Below are 21,810 nucleotides of genomic sequence, written 5' to 3'. Positions count from 1 at the left end.
CCTGAGGAACCACTGTGGATGGGGAGCCGTACTCTACAGGGAGTAGCACTACAGTGCCAAGAGTTTGCACTGGTAGGAGAGGGGTCCAACACCTGGGGGTGGGGTATTTGTGACTATACAATAGCACACTATTGTGGGGGTATGTGCACTGTCCCACGGCAGAATGGTCTTCGGGAAGAGTGGGACAAATTTTCGGATGGGGAGAATAAATTCCAAAACTTGACATCACGGGACATATTCAGTTCAGCTGGTGTGAAGTTTTGGAATTGGCTAAATCTCCCCTTGTGCCCAGGCAGGTGATGGATGAAGAGCTCTAGATACAGAGCTGACCCCAGCCACTTCGTCCAAATCGCTGATATATATTTTTCATTGTTGCACCTGTCTTAGGAGTTCAAAGAGGGTCGGAGAGCAAGTCACACAGCTCCCCAGGTGCTGTTCAACCACAGAGAGCCTCCCCTGGAGCTCAAAGACACTGATGCAGCAGTGGGTGACAACATTGGCTACATCACTTTCGGTAAGTGCTTCCTCACTGCCAGTTGCTGACAGGATTTATCTTTGTTTGGTGTGAGCCTAGAATCAGAATCTCCAATGTTCAGGTCGAGGGCAAAGTTGTCCCTTGAGGCCCCAGACACCAGGCGGAATTCATATTAATGTGAGATCAAAATAGACCAATTAAACAAATACAAAATGCAATTTAAAAAAAACCTTTTCCAGGGCCCACCAGTATTCTAAACTTCCGCTATCAGCCAGGCAGGAATCCATGAGCAGCTTCGACCGCCATGTTACAGTGACCATTGTGTTGCATCTTGCTAGCTAACTCCACGTACTGTGAGCAGAGGGATAGGAACTATAGGCTCTCCAAGCCCCCAGATAATTCTAAAAAGGCGCAAGGCTTGAACGTATTCCTTTTGCTTGCAGAGAACGGGCCCCTGCATATGAATGTTTGCCACTTCTAGTAAGCATAAGTGAGCCATATTATGAGCTTGACTGATGATAAATTGGTTGTTAGTGTAGCTATTAGCACACTCAGGGTTGTCAGATTGCTGATAACTTAATAACTTTGAAATGATCCAGACCCTGACTTTTTAATACCTCTTCAAACCACCTCTGACAAGAGCATTTGGAACCCTTCCTATTGTGTCCTGTAGAGGTACATAGATATTTAGTCTTCACGCAGGCGTGTTTTGGATGCCACTGTCTCTGCATGCCTCTCCAATTTGTTCCATCTGGTGAGACTTAGTAAGCTGGGGACGTAGGACTGAGGAGCAGGAGTGGGCCATTAGGCCCTTCAAGCCTACTCTGCCATACAATAAGATCGTAGCTGATCTGGTTGTGGTCTCAACTCCACTTTCCTGCCTTCTACCCATAACCCCTGACTCCCTTGTCTCTCAAAAATCTGTCTTAACTCAGCCTTGAATAAATTTAAAGACTCCACTGCTTTCTGGGGAAGAGAATTCCACGGACCAACGAATCTCTGAGATAAAAAAAATTCTCCTCATCTCTGTCTTAAAAGGGAGACCTCTTATTCTTAAATTATACCCCCTGGTTTTAATCTCTCCCACAAGTGGAAACATCCTCCCAGTATCTACCCTATCAAACCCCCTCAGGAACTTTTATGTTTCAATAAGATCATCTCTCATTCTTCTTGGGTATAGGCCCAACCTGTTCAACCTTTCTTCATAGCATAAGCCCTTCATCCCAGGAATGAGTCCAATGTACCTTCTCTGAACTGCTTCCAAAGTAGTCATATCCTTTTTCAAATAAGGAGAGTAAAACTGTACACAGTACATTTTTTTTATTCATTCATGGGATGTGAGCATCACTGACTAGGTCAGCATTTTTTGCCCATCCCTAATTACCCTTGAGAAGGTGGTGGTGAGCTGCCTTCTTGAACCGCTGCAGTCCCTGTGGTGTAGGTACATCCACAGTGCTGTTAGGGAGGGAGTTCCAGGATTTTGATCCAGCGACAGTGAAGGAACGGCGATATATTTCCAAGTCAGGATGGTGAGTGGCTTGGAGGGGAACTTCCAGGTGGTGGTGTTCCCATGTATCTGCTGCCCTTGTCCTCCTAGGTGGTAGCAGTTGTGAGTTTGGAAGGTTCTGTCTAAGGGACCTTGGTAAGTTCCTTTTTTCAATTAAGGAGACCAAAATGCTGTAGAGTATTCCAGATGTGGTCTCACCAAGGCCCTGTACAGTCACAGCAAAACCTCCTTACTTTTATATTCCATTCCCCTTGCAATAGATGCCAACATTCCTTCTGCCTTCCTAATCACTTCCTGCACCTACATACTAATTTATTTGGTTCATGTGCCAGGATACTCTGATCCTTCTGTACTATCAAGTTCCACAATCTTTCTCCATTTAAATAGTATACTGCTTTTCTATTCTTCCTGCCAAAATGAACAAGTTCGCGTTTTCCCACATTATACTCCATCTGCTAGTTTTTTACCCACTCACTTAACCTGTCTATATATCTGTTGCAGACTCTCCACCTCCTCTTGACAACTTACTTTCCTACCTATCTTGGTGTCATCAGTAGATATCATACATTTGGTCTCTTCATTCAAATCATTTATTTAGACTGTAAGAAGATGAGACACCAGCACTGATTGCTGTGTCACTACACTAGTTACAGCTTGCCCATCTAAAACAAGCCCATTTTCCCTGCTCTCTGCTTCCTATTAGCTAACCAATCCTTTATCCTTGCTAATATGGTTCAGTGAAGAGTGCAGGAGGACATGCCAGGAGCAGCACCAGACACACCTAAAAATGAGGTGTCAGCCTGGTGAAGCTATAACACAGGACGACTTGCGTGTCAAACAGCATAAGCAACAAGTGTTAGACAGAGCTAAGCGATCCCACAACCAACGGATCAGATCTAAGCTCTGCAGTCCTGCCACATCCAGTCCTAAATGGCAGTGGACAATTAATCAACTCACTGGAGGAGGAGGCTTCACAAATATCCCCATCCTCAATGATGGAGGAGCCCAGCAGATAAGTGCAAAGATACGGCTGAAGCATTTGCTACAATCTTCAGCCAGAAATGCTGAGTGGATGATCCACCTCGGCCTCCTCCGGAGGTCCCCAGCATCACAGATGCCAGTCTTCAGCCAATTCGATTCACTCCACGTAATATCAAGAAACAGCTGAAGGCACTGGATACTGCAAAGGCTATGGGCCCTGACAATATTCCGGCAATAGTACTGAAGACTTGTGCTCCAGAACTTGCCGTGCCCCTAGCCAAGCTGTTCCGGTACAGCTACAACACTGGCATCTACCTGGCTATGCGGAAAATTGCCCAGGTATGACCTGTACACAAAAAGCAGGACAAATCCAACCCGGCCAATTACCGCCCCATCAGTCTACTCTCCGTCATCAGTAAAGTAAAGGAAGGGGGTCATCAACAGTGCTATCAAACGGCACTTGCTCGGCAATAACCTGCTCACTGACGCCCAGTTCGGGTTCCGCCAGGGTCACTCAGCTCCTGACCTCATTACAGCCTTGGTTCAAACATGGACAAAAGAGCTGAACTCGTGAGGTGAGAGTGACTGCCCTTGTCATCAAAGCAGCATTTGACAGAGTGTGGCATCAAGGAGCCCTAGCAAAACTGGAGCCGATGGGAATCAGGGGGAAAACTCTCTAAAACAAAAACAGAATTACCTGGAAAAACTCAGCAGGTCTGGCAGCATCGGTGGAGAAGAAAACTGTTGACATTTCGAGTCCTCATGACCATTCGGCAGAACTGAAGTATAGTTAGGAGAGAGGTGAAATATAAGCTCTCTTATATTAGCTCTCTTGGAAAATTCTCTGCTGGTTGAAGTCATACCTAGCACATAGGAAGATGGTTGTGGTTGTTGGAGGTCAGTGAGCTCAGCTCCAGGCCATCGCTGCAGGAGTCCCTCAGGGTAGTGTCCTGGGCCCAACCATCTTCAGCTCCGTCATCAGTGACCTTCCTTCCATCATAAGGTCAGAAATGGGGATGTTCGCTGATGATTGCACAATGTTAAGCACTATTCGTGACTTCTCAGATACTGAAACAGTCCATGTCCAAATGCAGCAAGACCTGGACAATATCCAGGCTTGGGCTGAGAAGTGGCAAATAACATTCGCACCACACAAGTGCCAGGTAATGACCATCTCCAACAAGAGAGAATCCAGCCATTGCCCCTTGATGTTCAGTGGCATTACCGTCACCGAATCCCCCACTATCAACATCCTGAGATTTACCATTGACCAGAAACTGAAGTGGACTAGCCATATAAATACTGTGGCTACAAGAGCAGGTCAGAGACTAGGAATAGTGCAACGAGTAACCCACCTCCTGACTCCCCAAAGCCTGTCCACCATCTACAAGGCACAAGTCAGGAATGTGATGAAATACTTTCCACGTGCCTGGATGAGCGCACACTCCCACAACACTCAAGAAGCTTGACACCATCCAGGGCAAAGCAGCCCCCTTGATTGGCACCACATCCACAAATATTCACTCCCTCCACCATTGACGCACAGTAGCAGCAGTGTGTGTACCATCTACAAAATGCACTGCAGGAATTCACCAAGGCTCCTTAGACAGCACCTTCCAAACCCACAACCACGACCATCTAGAAGGACAAGGGCAGCAGATAGATGGGAGCACCACCACCTGGAAGTTCCCCTCCAAGTCACTCACCATCCTGACTTGGAAATATATCGCTGTTCCTTCACTGTTGCTGGGTCAAAATCCTGGAACTCCCTCCCTAACAGCACTGTGGGTGTACCTACACCACATGGACTGCAGCGGTTCAAGAAGGCAGCTCACCACCACCTTCTCAAGGACAACTAGGGATGGACAATAAATGCTGGCCCAGCCAGCGAAGCTCCCATCCCGTGAATGATTTTTTAAAATATTATCCCCTACACCATGTAATCTTAAATATAAGAGTGTGGAATGTCATCTCCCTAAACGGGCAAACCTGTTCAATACATATAAGTCGTTCAAAACGCTTAAGCCACATAATATTTTTGTAGTGAGGTAACATCCCAAAATTGGTTTCTGCATTATTTGGACGTTTTTGTCTGTTTTGTATGGGAGCATGGGCTGTGTGCGTGTGTTGTTGTGGAGAGGCCTGGGCTTGGGAGCTGTGTTCCATACCTGACAGCCTCCATTTTACTGACCATTTTTGTTTCTATTTTGCCAGTGCTATTCCCTCGACACACCAACCCCAACACCCGTGACAACACCATCAACCTGATCCACACCTTCAGGGATTACCTGCATTACCACATCAAATGCTCCAAGGTGAGGAGGCGTCAGTGTATTCCAGCATCCAGTGTTCAATAGCTGCCAAGTGGTGGTGGTAATAAAGGCTGAGGGGGTGTCTCATTTGTACTGAGGACCCACTGCTGCTACAGGTATCGATTAATGAAAACCACACTTCTCTTTCCCTGTGGAAGTCAAAACCCTGAACTGGGCATTGGAATGTTCTCAGGCCCTGTATCTCTTTAAATGGACTGTGTGATTACAGGGCTTGGGGTCAGTGCAAGAGAGGAGTAGGACTAACTGGGTAGCTCTTTCAAAGAGCCAGTATAGTCATGATGGAATGAATGGCTTCCTGCACTGCTCCCTGCACCAAGTGTTTGCAACTCGAGGAACTTTGGATCCGAGTTAAGGAGTTGGAGTTGGAGCTGCGGACATTGCACCACATCGGGGAGGGAGAAAATAACCTGGAAACTTGCTCCAGGAGGTGGTCACACCCCTCAGATTAGGTCATTCATATTTGGTCTGTGATCAGGGACAGGAGGGTGTGACTGCAGGTGAAGCAGGTTTGGGGACCCGTGGGAAGCATTCGAGGAGCCCTTGCAAGCTGTGTGGCTGAGAGCGGGGACTGCAGGGGGGAATCAGCGAACTGACCACGACACGGTGGTACAGGGAGCCATTCAAGTGGGGGGAGGAAATGGGAACGTAGTAGTGGTAGGGGACAGTATAATTAGGGGGGTAGATACTGTTCTCTGTAGCCATGAGCGTGAGTCCCGAAGGCTGTGTTGCCTGCCCAGTGTCAGGCTTAAGGACATCTCCAGACCTGAGGAGAACTTGGAGTGGGAGGGGAGGGATCCATTTGTTGTCGTCCATGTTGGTACCAACGACATTGATAGGACTAGAAAGGAGGCTCTGCTGAAAGAATTTGAACAGTTAGGAGCTAAATTAAAAAGCAGAACCTCCAAGGTAATAATCTTGGGATTACTACCTGAGCCACAGGCAAACTGTCAGAGGGTAAATAAAGTCAAGGAGTTAAATACATGGCTCAGAGATTGGTGTGGGAGGAATGGGTTTCAGTCCATGGGGCACTGGCACCAGTACTGGGGTAGAAGGGAGCTGTTCCGGTGGGATGGGCTTCACTTGAACTGTGCTGGGACTGGTGTTCTGGCGAATCAAATAACTAGGGCTGTAGAGGGGGATTTTTACTAAATAGTTGGGGGGAGGGTTCTGGAAAGGGGATATATAGGCTCACAAAGCAAAAGGACTTGGCAGTGTTGCAGGGCAGCTATTTAGGTATTGATACCCAGAGTGTATCAAAAAGGGACAGTGTACAAACATTAAAAAACAGCAGTAAATAGGGTCAAAAAGGGGGGAAAAATGGTAAAAAGGCAAAATTAATGGCTTTTTACTTAAATGCACTTAGTGTTCATAACAAAACAAATGAATTAACGGCACAAATAGAGGATCTTATGGCCATTACGGAGAAGTGGCTATAAGGAGATCAAAGCCTGGAACTAAATATTCAGGGCTATGTGACTTTTCGAAAAGGCAGGCCAAAAGGAAAGGGTGGTGGGGTAGCTTTGTTAGTACGAGATGGAATAAGTACGATAGCAAGAAAGGATCTTAGTTCGCAGGATGTGGAGGTAAGAAATAACAAGGGGAAGACGACACTGGTGGGAGTAGTCTATAGGCCCCCTGATAGCTATACTGTAGGACGGAATAAATCAGGAGATAATGAGGACATGTAAAAAAAAAAGGCGGTACATTAATCATGGGTGACTTCAATCTTCATGTAGATTGGGAAAATCAAATTGGCAGAAGTAAACACGAGCAAGAATTCATAGTGTATTCGGGGCAGTTTCTTAGAACAATATGTTGTGAATCCAACCAGAGATCAGGCTACTTTGGATCTGGTAATATGTAATGAGGCAGGCTTAATAAATGATCTCAGAGTTAAGAATCCCCTAGGAAATAGTGACCATAACATGGTAGAATTTAGCACTCAGTTTGAGAGTGAGAAACTTGGGTTGGAAACAACTGTGCTAAACTTAAATAAGGGTAATTACAAAGAAATGAGAGCAGAGTTGACTGGAGTGGACTGGGAAAGCAGTTTAGCAGAAAAGGCAGTTGTTGAACAACAGCAGACATTTAAGAAAATAATTCATGACTCTCAACAAAGATATAACCCAGTGAGGAAGAATGATTCAAGGAAGGGGATAAAGCAACCATGGTTAACCTAGGAAGTTAAGGATAGTAGCAAATTGAAAGAAAAAACATACAATGTGGCAAAGATTAGTGGTAATCCAGAGGATTGGGAAAGTTTTAAAAACTAACAAAAGATGACCAAAAAATAATGAGGGAGAAAATAAACTTTGAGGGTAAACTGGCAAGTAATATAAAAACGGGTAGTAAGAGCTTCTTTAAATATATAAAAAGGAAAAGAAAGGCCAAAGTGAACGTAGGCCCCTTAAAGAATGATGGGGAACCAGGAAATGGCAGAGGAGTTGAATAAATACTTTGCTTCAGTCTTCACAGTAGAAGATACTAATAGCATTCCAAAAATACTAAATAATCAAGGGGCAAAAGGGGGGGAGGAAATAAAGACAACTATCACTGGAGAAGAAGTATTAGGGAAACTAATGGGGATAAAGGCTGATAAGTCTCCTGGACCTGATGTGTCGCATCCTAGGATATTAGAAGAAGTAGCTACAGAGATAGTGGATGCACTGGTAGTAACCTTCCAAGAATCCCTAGATGCTGGAAAAGTCCCTGAGGATTGGAGAACGGCCAATGTAACATCCTTATTCAAAAAGGAGAGAGTTGGCTTAACATCTGTCATTGGGAAAATGTTGGAGTCTATTATAAAAGATGTAATAGCAGAGCATTTAGAAATACATAATCTAATCAAACAGAGTCAGCGTGGCTTCATGAAGGGGAAATCATGCCTAACAAATTTATTAGAATTCTATGAGGATGTAACAAGCAGGATAGATAAAGGGGAACCAGTAGATGTAATATATTTGGATTTCCAAATGGTGTTCAATAAAGTACCGCACATAAGGCTACTAAATAAGATAAGAGCCCATGGTGTTGGGGGTAGTATATTAGCATGGATAGGGGATTGGCTAACTAATAGAAGACAGAGATTTGGGATAGGAGGGTATTTTCAGGGTGGCAACCTGTAACTAGTGGAGTGCCACAGGGATCAGTGCTGGGGCCTCAATTATTTACAATATATATGAATGACTTGGGATGAGGGAAATGAATGTGCTATCGCCAAGTTTGTGGGTGACACAAAAATAGGTGGGAAGGCAAATGGTAAGGATGACAAAGAGCCTACAGAGGTTAAGTGAGTGGGGGGAAAAAGGTGGCAGATGGAATATAATAATGGAAAATGTGAGATTATGCACTTTGGCAGGAAGAATAGAGGAGTTGAATATTATTTAAATGGAGAAAGGCTGCAGAAAGCTGCAGCACAGAGGGATTTGGGAGTCCTCGTGTATGAATCCCAAAAAGCTAACATACAAGTTCAGCAGGTAATAGGGAAGGTATATGGAATGTTGACTTTATTTCAAAGGGAATGGAGTATAAAAATACGGAAGTTTTGCTAAAACTATACAAGACACTAGTTAGAGCACACCGAGAATACTGTGAACAGTTTTGGTTCCCTTATCTAAGGAAAGATATACTGGCATTGGAGGCAGTCCAGAGAAGGTTCACTAGGTTGATCCTGGGTATGGAGGGATTTTCTATTGAAGAGAGGTTGAGTAGGTTGGGCCTGTACTCATTGGAGTTTAGAAGAATGAAACATATAAGATTCTTAGGGGACTTGGCAGGGTAGATGCTGAGAGGTTGTTTCCTCTTGTGGGAGAGCCTAGGACCAGAGGGCATAATCTTAGAGTAAGGGGTCCCCATTTAAAACAGAAGAGGAGGAATTTCTTCTCTGAGGGTAGTGAATCTGTGGAATTCTTTACCACAGAGGGCTGTAGAGGCTGGGTCAGTAAGTATATTCAAGGCTGAGATACAGATTTTTAATCAGTAAGGGAATCAAGGATTATGGGGAAAAGGCAGGAAAGTGGAGTTGAGGATTATCAGATCAGCCATGATCTCACTGAATGATGAAGCAGACTCGATGGGCCAAATGGCCTACAGCTCCCACGTCTTATGGCCTTATGGTCTGCACTGTATGATTCTATGAAGCCCTATTTGCCACATGCCTCTGACACCATGTTATTCACTTCTTTTGGGGAGGTGGTTCTACAATGTCCTATCATACGCTGGTACCAAGTGATCTCCCTGTGTACAATGACCTGAGTGGTGAATATCAGTGGCTGTTCCACTACCAGTGGCATCACAGTGAAGCTCGACCTACCACAGTATCTGCCACCTTGCCCTTGATATGAGAGAGGCTGGAATGCGGTCCCTTCCTCATCAGACACCAAAGTCTAGTCGGAGGGACCATCTGACATCTACCCCGAATGAGACTCTCCAACAGCAATGACCAAGCTCTACACTATAATGTGTTGCCCCACTCCACCATCAAGGCAATACCATCTTAGTGTAGGTTTAAAAGTCACGCGGACAGCATGAGCATCCTTTCACCCTGAGAGCGTTACACCTTTCCCAGCAACTCCTGCAGCCCCACCCCTAACACCCACTAACCACCAGCAATACCACAGGAGGTCAGGCACACTCTAAATCTTGGTGAACTGAAGTATTCTTGAGGCTCAGCGTTGGGCTGGTTTGAGGACAGCTCACATTTCAAGTGTCTTTATATTGCTCACAGGCTTATATCCACACTCGCATGAGGGCCAAGACCTCGGACTTCTTGAAGGTTTTGAACCGTGCGCGGCCAGAGACTGAGAAGAAGGAGATGAAAACGATGTCGTAAGTACAGGGAGGGAGGGAGGGGCCCAGTAATCTCAGCTCAGTGTGGTGTCAATCATCTGTCTGATTCACTAGGCCGAAGGAGATGATTGTAAGTCACCACAAGCCTCCGAGCTTCTTGTCTCTGCTCTCTGGGCAGGTCACACAGCACTGAGGGTCCCAATGCTGTCGATTTAGGTACCCGAGGATCTTGGTTTGGGAGGGGGTAGACCCTGGATGGGGAGTAGCGGAGTGGAACAGCTATCAAGTGAAGGAGCTGAAGCAAAGTGATCTGAATGACAGGCTATTCAGCCCCAATAATCTGTGCTGGTGCTTATTCAGCTTCAAATGGACCGTCAATGTGTTTTAATTACAGGAGTGTAAAAGATTTGCCAGTACTGTACAAACCGTATTAAACACTGTTTAATAGACGGGTTATTGCTCTCCTCTGACATTGAATTCAGCCCATTACAAAACTCTTCCAAGAGACTAACAATATAAAGTATACACCTTCCCTTACCATGACTGATAGTAAACAATCAGAGCTCCACATTGAATCACACCGGCTTTTGATTTAATGGAAACTGAGGTAGTTTTATGATGCCTCACAGGGGGAACATAACTACCCAGCTTGTCTAATGCAAAGGGTTTGAAACTACCTGTGGGAGTGGGACCATTGTACAGACTGGGAAAACCCAAGCTTCCATCCCCAGCCCTGCTCAGTTTGAGGAGGGCAATCAGAGCATTGGAAATAGCCTCACTGCCCGTGGACTGGTTAGGGGGTGATGGTGTGGGGCTAAATAAATCTCAAAGAAGATCCCTGCTCCTTGTCTCTGTTCAGTCCTCCCACTAGAAATGTGTAAAGATGAAGAACAGCATTGAACTTAACTGTGATGCCGCCTTGGCAAAATATCTACCCACACTTGCCAACTAGCCTCACAGGTGGAAAGATGTCCTTGAGTGAGGTACTGCTGAGCAGGGACACTGGGGAACATGGGGTCAGGGGTGGGAATGTGGCAGCATCACCAAAGGCAGTGATTCCTTCGATACTGTGTCCAACATAATCTGTTTGTTCACCACAGCTGGTTTCCAATATAAATCTTAAAGAATAAGGAATTATTTTTATTCCTGCCTCCCATTGCCCAGCTGGGTGCAAGGGGTCTGTGCAATGGGAACAGTCAGGAAGCCTGTGTGTGTCAGGTGTGCCCCTGTCTTCTCACAACCTTCAACCATTAGTCAAAGACTTCACTGAGGCCTCAGTCAATTCCGGCTTTGCCTGATAGGCTGAAAGCCTGAGTGAACTGTTTGAGGTTCTGTGTGATATGGGGGTCACCAACTGGTCAAGAGGGGGCAGTGTGGGCCAACAGGTTTCGCTTTCCTTGTCTCCTGTACCTTTGCGTGCTGTCACAACCAGTGATGGTTTCTGGAATGTTTCCATCCACTTTGCATCCCATTTATTTGTTGCATCAGTTCATCAAATGAAAGAATATTTTGTGTATAATTTGAATTCTGCTTTGCATTGTCTCTGTGTGCTAGAGTGGTTTTGTTGCCAGGCAATCTTCAGTATCTGCATCCCCTATCTCACAATTCACCCTTTCTCACAATTCAAACAGGCCCAGTGCGTTTTCCTGCTACATTTTAGCAAATTAGAATCAATAAACCAGGAAAGCTGCAGTAACAGAAAGTGGGGCGTGAGATACTTAATTCTTCTCCACTGTTGACAGACAGTCCCCATGGTACTGTACCCCAGTGCAACACAGTGACAGACCTGTCCCCACCAGTACTGTACCCGTGTTATACAGTTACAGACCTGTCTCCGCCAGTACTGTACCCGTGTTATACAGTTACAGACCTGTCCCCACCAATACTGTACCCCAGTGTTATACAGTGACAGACCTGTCCCCACCAGTACTGTACCCCAGTGTTATACTGCGACAGACCTGTCCCCACCAGTACCGTACCCCAGTGTTATACAGTGACAGACCCGTCCCCACCAGTACCGTACCCCAGTGTTATACAGTGACAAACCTGTCCCCACCAGTACTGTACCCCAGTGTTATACAGTTACAGACCTGTCCCCGCCAGTACAGTACCCCAGTGTTGTACAGTGACAGACCTGTCTCCACCAGTACTGTACCCCAGTGTTATGCTGCGACAGACCTGTCCCCACCAGTACTGTACCCCAGTGTTATACAGTAACAGACCCGTCCCCACTAGTACTGTCCCCCAGTGTTATACAGTGACAGACCCGTCCCCACCAGTACTGTACCCCAGTGTTATACAGTGACAGACCCGTCCCCACCAGTACTGTGCCCCAGTGTTATACAGTGACAGACCCGTCCCCACCAGTACTGTCCCCCAGTGTTATACAGTGACAGACCCGTCCCCACCAGTACTGTACCCCAGTGTTATACTGTGACGGATCCGTCCCCACCAGTACTGTACCCCAGTGTTATACAGTGACAGACAGCGTATGTACATTTTGCATGTCGCTCTGCATGTAGCATGTTGCTTTGTATGTTATGGTGCTTTTTCTATTTCTCCCTTCCCCCAGGTGTTTCCATGGCAGACTCTATTCTGGTTTTGTGCAGCAGAGTGCCTTTGGTGATAGTCCAATAGCTACAGTGCCTAGAGAGTGGACAGACAGTGCAGTGCAGTCAAGAACTGTCAGGTCTTCTGATAGGATACACGCGTGAGTGATACAGGGAGGGCAAGTGACCAGGTTACTGGAGTGGAGGAGGTGCCTACCCTACCAACTGATCTCACCCGCTCTCATGGAAATTAGTAGTTAGAGCAAAACCCAGCTCACACGAAGCCAGAGTGCAGAGATCGCAGCCCAGTCCAATCACATCGAAGCTCGTGATCCAGACCAGGTTTGACCCTTGCTCCATACTCAGTCAGTGAAGAAGTTGAGCTATAATATGGCTTTGCCCCAGACAGGAGAGAAAACACATTGCCACTTACCGGCTGTGGGATAATCTCCCTGCTGGATAAGGACAGGTCCCCCTGTCATAGTGGAATAGCCAGCAGATATCCACTGGGCTGACCTGTGAAGACTGGCCACTTGGGGGAGGGGGAGCCAGTGTTTAGGGGGGTAAGAAAACTGAGGAGGAGGCGGGAAAGCCAAGTGAATGGAGAGCACTGAGGGTACAGTGTCTTACTTCATTGATTGAACAGAAATTCAACTTTATGTTGGTTTCTCAAAGCAGGAAGAAAGCTTACAGTTTTCTGACTATTGTGATTGCTGCACAGGACAGGAGGAGTGAGCGGGGATATTATAAAATTACTGAAAGCGCTGGTTGAACAAAGTTTGCTACATGCCCGGGCAGGGTTAATGGGGCGTGTGTGTCAGTTCCAGGCACGCTCTCCTCCATAAGACCATAAGACATAGGAGCAGAAATTAGGCCATTCGGCCCATCGAGTCTGCTCCGCCATTCAATCATGGCTGATAGGTTTCTCAACCCCCATTCTCCCACCTTCTCCCCGTAACCTGTGATCCCCTTACCAATCAAGAACCTACCTATCTCGGTCTTAAATACACTCAATGACCTGGCCTCCAGCTGATTTTAACTTGATGGAGTTTGAGTCTGTGTGTGTTCATTCTCGAGTGCTGCATCATTTCTCATTCTCCCTGCGCCTGACTTTGGTCTTTTGATGTAAAGTGTCTCAGACTGGAATGTCACTGAGTTTGTGTTGACCTGTGCCCATTGTCTCACTCCTCCTGTCCTGCTGGTAGCTACTCCTACCTGAGACCTGCTGTCATGGAAAGTCATCAACATAACATGACTAACTATGGGGCTTATACTGTGCAAGATCCCATGCTCTTCACAGGTGACTGGCAGTGGCAAAGTGGTATTGTCTCTTACCATCTGGTTCACTAATGTCCTTTAGGGAAGGAAATCAGCTGTCCTTACCTGGTCTGGCCTACATGTGACTCCAGACCCACTGCAGGTCGGATGGGCAATAATGTCCACATCCCAAGAATAAATTTTTTAAAATGTTGCCATTCCTCCACTCACTTTTGGGATTTTCTGCCTCACCTGCCCTTTCACACCAGCTGCTGGACTGAGATCCCGGTATGGTGTGCTTATTATTTGGAGTCATAGTGGAAGCCCTTTTGATGTGAGTACGTGGCTTGGCAGGGGACCCAGGATATTAGCCCTCTCAAATCTCCCATATACACACACTATTCAGTATAATCCCTTATCACAATCAGCAGTGGTTCCTCTCAGCACTCACCTGTTGCTTTAGGCAGTGTCACATGTCCTGTTTGCTTTGCATGAGGTGGATGTGGGACAAGCCAGAAATCAGCCCTTTTACATCCGTCCAGGGAACCTGTGTCTGTACAGAGCTTTATCGCATCCCTCGAACATCCCAGAACACAGTGTCCAATCGTTTCCCACAGGCACAGTGTATATTCCCTGCCCCTGGTTATTGGGCTGGGTTGTGATGAGAGTTGGTTGCGGGGGCAAGGGCGGGGGGTGCCGGGGCGAGGGCGAAGGGGGCCGGGGCGAGGGCGGAGGGGGCTGGGGCGAGGGCGGAGGGGGCCGGGGCGAGGGCGGAGGGGGCCGGGGCGAGGGCGGAGGGGGCCGGGGCGAGGGCGGAGGGGGCCGGGGCGAGGGCGGAGGGGGCCGGGGCGAGGGCGGAGGGGGCCGGGGCGAGGGCGGAGGGGGCCGGGGCGAGGGCAGGCTTGGGGTGGGGTGGGAGAGCCGAGAGTGGGTTGCCGGGCTGTTGGAAAGTGCTGGAGGAATGATGACAATAAAAGGCCGAATTGCAGTGCTGCCGCCAGCAGTTTGTTCTCAGTGAGCAGCACAATGACAAAACTCCTTGAAGCGAACATCAGTCTGACCTCTCGCACAGCACAGGCAACAGGAGAGAGGGAACTTCCGCAATGCTCTCCTGTAATATCCTGAAACCTGAGCCAGGCTGAGGGGACAGAGCTGGGCTGAACTAGGAGAGGGATGGGGTTAGGGAGCCGGGGCGAGGGCGGAGGGGGCCAGGGCGAGGGCGGAGGGGGCCGGGGCGAGGGCGGAGGGGGCCGGGGCGAGGGCGGAGGGAGCCGGGGCGAGGGCGGAGGGAGCCGGGGCGAGGGCGGAGGGAGCCGGGGCGAGGGCGGAGGGAGCCGGGGCGAGGGCGGAGGGAGCCGGGGCGAGGGCGGAGGGGGCCGGGGCGAGGGCGGAGGGGGCCGGGGCGAGGGCGGAGGGAGCCGGGGCGAGGGCGGAGGGAGCCGGGGCGAGGGCGGAGGGGGCCGGGGCGAGGGCGGAGGGGGCGAGGGCGGAGGGAGCCGGGGCGAGGGCGGAGGGGGCCGGGGCGAGGGCGGAGGGAGCCGGGGCGAGGGCGGAGGGAGCCGGGGCGAGGGCGGATGGGGAGCCGGGGCGAGGGCGGAGGGGGCCGGGGCGAGGGCGGAGGGGGCCGGGGCGAGGGCGGAGGGGGCCGGGGCGAGGGCGGAGGGGGCCGGGGCGAGGGCGGAGGGGGCCGGGGCGAGGGCGGAGGGAGCCGGGGCGAGGGCGGAGGGGGAGCCGGGGCGAGGGCGGAGGGGGAGCCGGGGCGAGGGCTGGGGGGGGGGACCCGAGGGCGGGGGCGGAGGGAGCCGGGGCGGGGGGGGGGAGGGGGGAACCGGGGCGGGGGGCGGGGGGGGGGTAGGCGGGGGCGGGGGGGGAGGGCGGAGGGAGCCGGTATCCTTAACCTGTTCCTGATTGTCCTATTCTGTCCACAGGGGGAAGACTTTCTCAGCTCGATAATAAATGTTTGGGCTGCTGAGTCTGAAGCTGATGATATTCGCACGGATTTCCAGCACATGGTCAGTAGGAGCTCTGTGGAGTGCGATCCAGGATTTTGGTTTCTTTATCTGATTTATTTGAGAGCGATTCTCGGCTGTGCTTTGCTTGTGGTGGTTTCCTGTTGTCTTGTGGTGCCTAGCAGGACTTGTATAATCAATAAAAAAACATTCCGCTTCCCTTCTCTCTGTCCACTAATGTTTCCCTCTGCTTTATCTGACCATTAACAATGAATAGAGTGTTTGACACTCCAGCCCAGCCAGCACTCTGCAACAGGACAACAGGACTGTAAGCGCATCCAAAAGAATAAATCTTTTATATATCACAGCTGCCTTTCTGACTTTCATTTCAGTCTGGTTTTATTTTGAGTGTAGATTTTTGAACATAGGTGATTGACATCACTGCTGGAATAGTACACTCGTCAGTTCAGGTTCCAGAGTAAAGCTCCCTCTACACTGTCCCCATCAAACACTCCCAGGACAGGTACAGCACGGGGTTAGATACAGAGTAAAGCTCCCTCTACACTGTACCCATCAAACACTCCCAGGGCAGGTACAGCACGGGGTTAGATACAGAGTAAAGCTCCGTCTACACTGGATCCATCAAACACTCCCAGGACAGGTACAGCACGGGGTTAGATACAGAGTAAAGCTCCCTCCACACCGTCCCCATCAGACACTCCCAGGACAGGAACAGCACGGGGTTAGATACAGAGTAAAGCTCCCTCCACACCGTCCCCATCAGACACTCCCAGGACAGGAACAGGCACATAATCATGGGTTTGTGCTTTTGGAAAGTGCTGGAGGGAGGATAATAAAATGCTGAGTTGCTGTATCACCACCAACTGTTTGTTCTCGGTGTGCTACACAATGTAAAAGGCTCGCTATCTGAATGCATGTAGCATTCATAACAAAATGACAGCACAAATAGAAAAATGTATGTATGATCTGATAGCAATTACAGAGACATGGCTACAGGATGACCAAGACGCGGTCCTGAATATTCGAGAGTACGTGATATTTAGGAAGGACAGGAAGCTAGGAAAAGGTGGAGGAGTAACTTTGTTAAATAAGGATGATATTAGTACAATCAGTTCTGAAGATCAAGATGTAGAACCAGTTTGGGTAGAGATGCAAAACAGTAAAGGTAAGAAGCCAAAACAAAAATAGAAATACCTGGAAAAACTCAGCGTTTCTACTTAGTTCTGTTGAAGGGTCATGAGGACTCGAAACATCAACTTTGCTCTTCTCCGCCGATGCTGCCAGACCTGCTGAGTTTTTCCAGATATTTCTATTTTTGTTTTGGATTTCCAGCATCCGCAGTTTTTTGTTTTTATCTAAGGTAGTAAGAAGCCACTTGTGGGAGGTAATCGGCAGTGCTATCAAGCAGCAGTTACTTAGCAACAACCTGCTCACTGATGCCCAGTTTGGGTTCCGACAGGGCCACTCAGCTCCAGACCTCATTACAGTCTTGGTTCAAACATGGACTAAAGAGCTGAACTCCCCAGTTCGGTTGAGGTGAGAGTGAGTGCCCTTGACATCAAGGCAGCATTTGACCGAGTGTGGCATCAAGGAGCCCTAGCAAAACTGGAGTCAATGGGAATCGGAGAAAATTCCCCACTGGTTGGAGTCATACTCAGCACAATGGAAGATGGTTGTGGCTGCTGGAGTTCAATCATCTCAGCTCCAGAACATCACTGCAGGAGTTCATCAGGGTCGTGTCCTAGGCCCATCTTCAACTGCTTCATCAATGACCTTCCTTCCATCATAAGGTCAGGAGTGGGGATGTTCACTGATGATTGCACAATGTTCAGCACAATTCACAACTCCTCAGATACTGAAGCAGTCCATGTCCAAATGCAGCAAGACCTGGACAATATCCAGGCTTGGGCTGACAAATGGCAAGTAACACTTGCACCACACAAGTGCCAAGCAATGACCATCTCCAACAAGAGAGAACCTAACCATCGCCCCTTGATGGTCAATGCTTTTACCATCACTGAATTTCCCCACTATCAACGTCCTGCGGGGTACCATTGACCAGAAGCTGAACTGGACTAGCCATATAAACACTGGCTACAAGAGCAGGTCAGAGGCTGGGAATCCTGCAGCGAGTAACTCACCTCCTGACTCCCCAAAGCCTGTCCACCATCTACAAGGCTCAAATCAGGAGTGTGATGGAATACTCCCCACTTGCCTGGATGAGTGCAGCTCCCACAACACTCAAGAAGCTTATCACCATCCAGGACAAAGCAGTCTACTTGATTGACGCCGCATCCACAAACATTCACTCCCTCCATCACCAACGCACAGTAGCAGCAGTGTGTACCATCTACAAGATGCACTACAGAAATTCACCAAGGCTCCTGACAGCACCTTCCAAACCCATGACCACTACCATCCAGAATGACAAGGGCAGCAGATACATGGGAACACCACCACCTGGAAGTTCCCCTCCAAGCCACTCACCATCCTGACTTAGAAATATATGTCACTGGGTCAAAATCCTGGAACTCCCTCCCTAACAGCACTGTAGGTGTACCTACACCACATGGACTGCAGTGGTTCAAGAAGGCAGCTCACCACCACCTTCTCAAGGGCAACTAGGGGTGGGCAATAAATGCTGGCCCAGCCAGCGAAGCCCCAAATCCTGTGAATGAATAAAAAAGAGAGAGAAAATGGTGGGGTGGTGGGACCTGTACAAGGTGGACGGGTTGCATCTGAACTGGAATGGGACCAACATCCTTGCGGGGAGGTTTGCTAGTGTTGTTGGGGAGGATTTAAACAAATTTGGCAGGAGGATAGGATCCTGAGAGGAGGTCCAGCAGGGGGAGATGCACAGCCAAAATTAGAAGAGAGAGCAAGTGAGCCTGGAAGGCATAGAAATTATAGGCCAGTTAAGGCACAAGGGAGTTTGGCAAGGTTGGATGGTATTTATTTTAATGCAAGGAGTCTGACAAATAAGGCAGATGAGTTGAGGGCACAAATTAACACATAGAAGTATGATGTCATTCCTGTCACAGAGACATGGTTGAGAGAGGGGCAGGATTGGCAGCTCAATATTCCAGGATATAGGGTCTTCAGGTGAGACCGGAAAGGAGGCAAAACAGGAGGAGGTATCGCAATATTGATCAAGTAATCAATTACAGCAGTAAGGAGGGATGACGTCTCAGAAGGCTCCTCAAATGAAGCCATATGGGTAGAACTTAAAAACAAAGAAAGAGCAATCACATTGCTGGGAGTGTACTATAGGCCCCCAAACAGTCAGAGAGAAATAGAAGGGCAGATATGTGGGCAAGTTTCAGAGATGTGTAAAAATAATAGGGTAGTAATAGTGGGGGATTTCAACATCCCCAACATTAACTGGGTTAGTCATAGTGTGATGGGTTTAAAGGGAGCGAAATCCTTAAAATGCATCCAAGAGAGCTTTTTAAGCCAGTACGTAGAAGGCCCTACAAGAGAAGGGGTGGTCCAGGACTTAATTTTAGGGAATGAAGCAGGGTAAGTGGTAGAGGTATCAGTGGGGGAGCATTTTGCAGATAGTGATCATAACTCCATTAGATTCAAGGTTGTTATGGAGAAGGACAAGGATGGGCCAGAAATCAGAGTTCTAAATTGGGGGAAGGCCGATTTTAATAAGATCAGATATGATTTGACCAGAGTGGACTGGGAGCAGCTACTTTTAGGTAAATCTGCATCAGAGCAGTGGGACTCATTCAAGAAGGAAATAGGAAGAGTACAGGGCCAACATATTCCAGTAAAGACAAAGGGTGGGACCGACAAATCCAGGGAACCCTGGATGTCGAGGAATACACAGGATTGGATAAAGAGAAAAAGGGAGGCTTATGGCAGATACCAAGGGCTCAAAACAGCGGAAGCCCTAGAGGAGTGTAGAATGTATAGGGGAGAACTTAAAAAGGAAATTAGAAGAGCAAAAAGAGGGTATGAAAAAATGTTGGCAGGTAAAGGAAAATCCAAAGTTATTTTACAAGTACATTCAGAGTAAGAGGATAACTAGGGGAAAGAGTAGGGCCCATTAAGGACCAGAGTGGTAATTTGTGTGTGGAGCCAGAAGACATACGTAGGGTTCTAAATGAATACTTTGTGTCGGTGTTCACAAGTGAGAGGGACGACGTGGGTATGGAAATCAGGCAGAAGGACTGTGATATAATTAAAGAAATTAGCATAGAAAGGGAGGAGGTTCTAAGTGGTCTGGCAGGCTTAAAGTAGATAAATCTCCAGGCCTGGATGAAATGTATCCCAGGTTGTTGAGTGAGGTGAGGGAGGAGATAGCAGGGGCACTGGCAATAATTTTCAATACCTCTCTGACAACAGGAGAGGTGCCAGAGGACTGGTGGACAGCCAATGTGGTACCATTATTCAAGAAGGGAGGGAGGGATAAACCAGGGAATTACAGGCCAGTCAGTCTAACCTCAGTGGTGGGAAAACTATTGGAAGTAATTCTGAGGGACAGAATTAATCTACACTTGGGGAGGCAGAGATTAATCAAGGACAGTCAGCATGGTTTTGTTAAGAGGAGGTCATGTCTGACCAATTTGATTGAATTTTTCGAAGAGGTGACCAGGTGTGTAGATGAGGGCAATGCATTTGACGTAGTCTACTTGGACTTCAGCAAGGCTTTTGATAAGGTCCCGCATGGGAGACTGATAACGAAGGTAAGAGCCCATGGAATCCAAGGCAATTTGGCAAATTGGACCCAGAATTGGCTGAGTGGCAGGAAGCAGAGGGTGATGGTCGAGGGGTGTTTTTGTGACTGGATGCCTGTGTCCAGTGGGGTTCCACAGGGATCGGTGTTGGGTCCCTTGCTGTTTGCGGTATATATAAACGATTTAGACTTGAATGTAGGAGGGTTGATCAGTAAGTTCGCGGATGACACGAAAATTGGGGTGGTAAATAGTGAGGAGGACAGCCTTAGATTACAGAAGGATATAGATGGGCTGGTCAGATGGGCTGATCAGTGGCAAATGGAATTTAATCCGGATAAGTATGAGGTGATGCACTGGGGCAGGACAAACAAAGCACGGGAATCCACGATGAATGGTAGGACCCTGGGAAGTACCAAGGATCAGAAGGACCTTGGTGTGCATGTCCACCAGTCCCTTAAGGTAGTGGGACAGGTAAATAAGGTGGTTAAGAAGGCATATGGAATACTTGCCTTTATTAGCCAAGGCATAGAATATAAGAGCAGGGAGGTTATGCTGGAACTGTATAAAACGCTGGTCAGGCCACAGCTAGAGTATTGCGTGCAGTTCTGGAATCCGCATTATAGGAAGGATGTGATTGCAGAGAGAGTGCAGAGGAGATTTACCAGGATGTTGCCTGGGCTGGAGAGTTTTAGTTATGAAGAGAGATTGGATAGACTGAAGTTATTTTCCCTGGAGCAGAGGAGATTGAGGGGGGACATGGTTGAGGTGTATAAAATTATGAGGGGCATAGATAGGGTAGACAGGAAGGAAATTTTCCCCTTGGTGGAGGGATCAATAACCAGGGGGTATAGATTTAAGGTAAGGGGCAGGAGGTTTAGAGGGGATGTGAGGAAATTTTTTTTCACCCAGAGGGTGGTGGGAATCTGGAACTCACTGCCTGAAAGGGTGGTAGAGGCAGAAACCCTCATAACATTTAAGTAGTATTTGGATGTGCACTTGCGATGCCAGGGCATACAAGGCTATGGGCCTAGTGCTGGAAAATGGGATTAGAATAGTTAGGTACTTGTTTGACAGGCGCAGACTTGATGGGCCGAAGGGCCTTTTACTGTGCTGTGGACCTCTATGACTCTATGACTCTAAAATAGAATGAGTAAATTAGCCAGAAATATTATAGCAGATTGTAAGCGTGTTTACAAAGATGTAAAAAGAAAGATACTAGCACAAGTAAATGTGGCTTCACTGAGTGGTAGAGACAGAATAAATTA

The 21,810-nt window shown here is 48.1% G+C and overlaps 1 protein-coding gene and 1 non-coding gene across 2 annotated transcripts in view; both read left to right on the top strand.

The window, feature by feature from the left end:
* Nucleotides 1-16,200, top strand: part of arpc2 (actin related protein 2/3 complex, subunit 2) — a 41,508-nt gene extending 25,308 nt beyond the window's left edge. The window contains exons 7-10 of the mRNA XM_078552741.1: nt 388-514; nt 5,178-5,278; nt 10,023-10,123; nt 15,819-16,200. Coding sequence (XP_078408867.1) covers nt 388-514; nt 5,178-5,278; nt 10,023-10,123; nt 15,819-15,843 — 354 coding nt within the window. The 3' untranslated portion in view covers nt 15,844-16,200. The remainder of the gene's footprint in view (nt 1-387; nt 515-5,177; nt 5,279-10,022; nt 10,124-15,818) is intronic.
* Nucleotides 14,844-14,957, top strand: LOC144687017 (small nucleolar RNA SNORD89). The gene has a single exon (XR_013578047.1). It is a non-coding gene; the product is annotated as a small nucleolar RNA SNORD89 (small nucleolar RNA).
* Nucleotides 16,201-21,810: the final 5,610 nt, after the last annotated feature.

The sequence above is a fragment of the Cetorhinus maximus genome, chromosome 11, assembly GCF_964194155.1.
Source record: "Cetorhinus maximus chromosome 11, sCetMax3.hap1.1, whole genome shotgun sequence".
NCBI lineage: Eukaryota > Metazoa > Chordata > Chondrichthyes > Lamniformes > Cetorhinidae > Cetorhinus > Cetorhinus maximus.
Note: the sequence above shows the minus strand (reverse complement) of the source record. Positions and strands in the feature narration are given on the sequence as shown.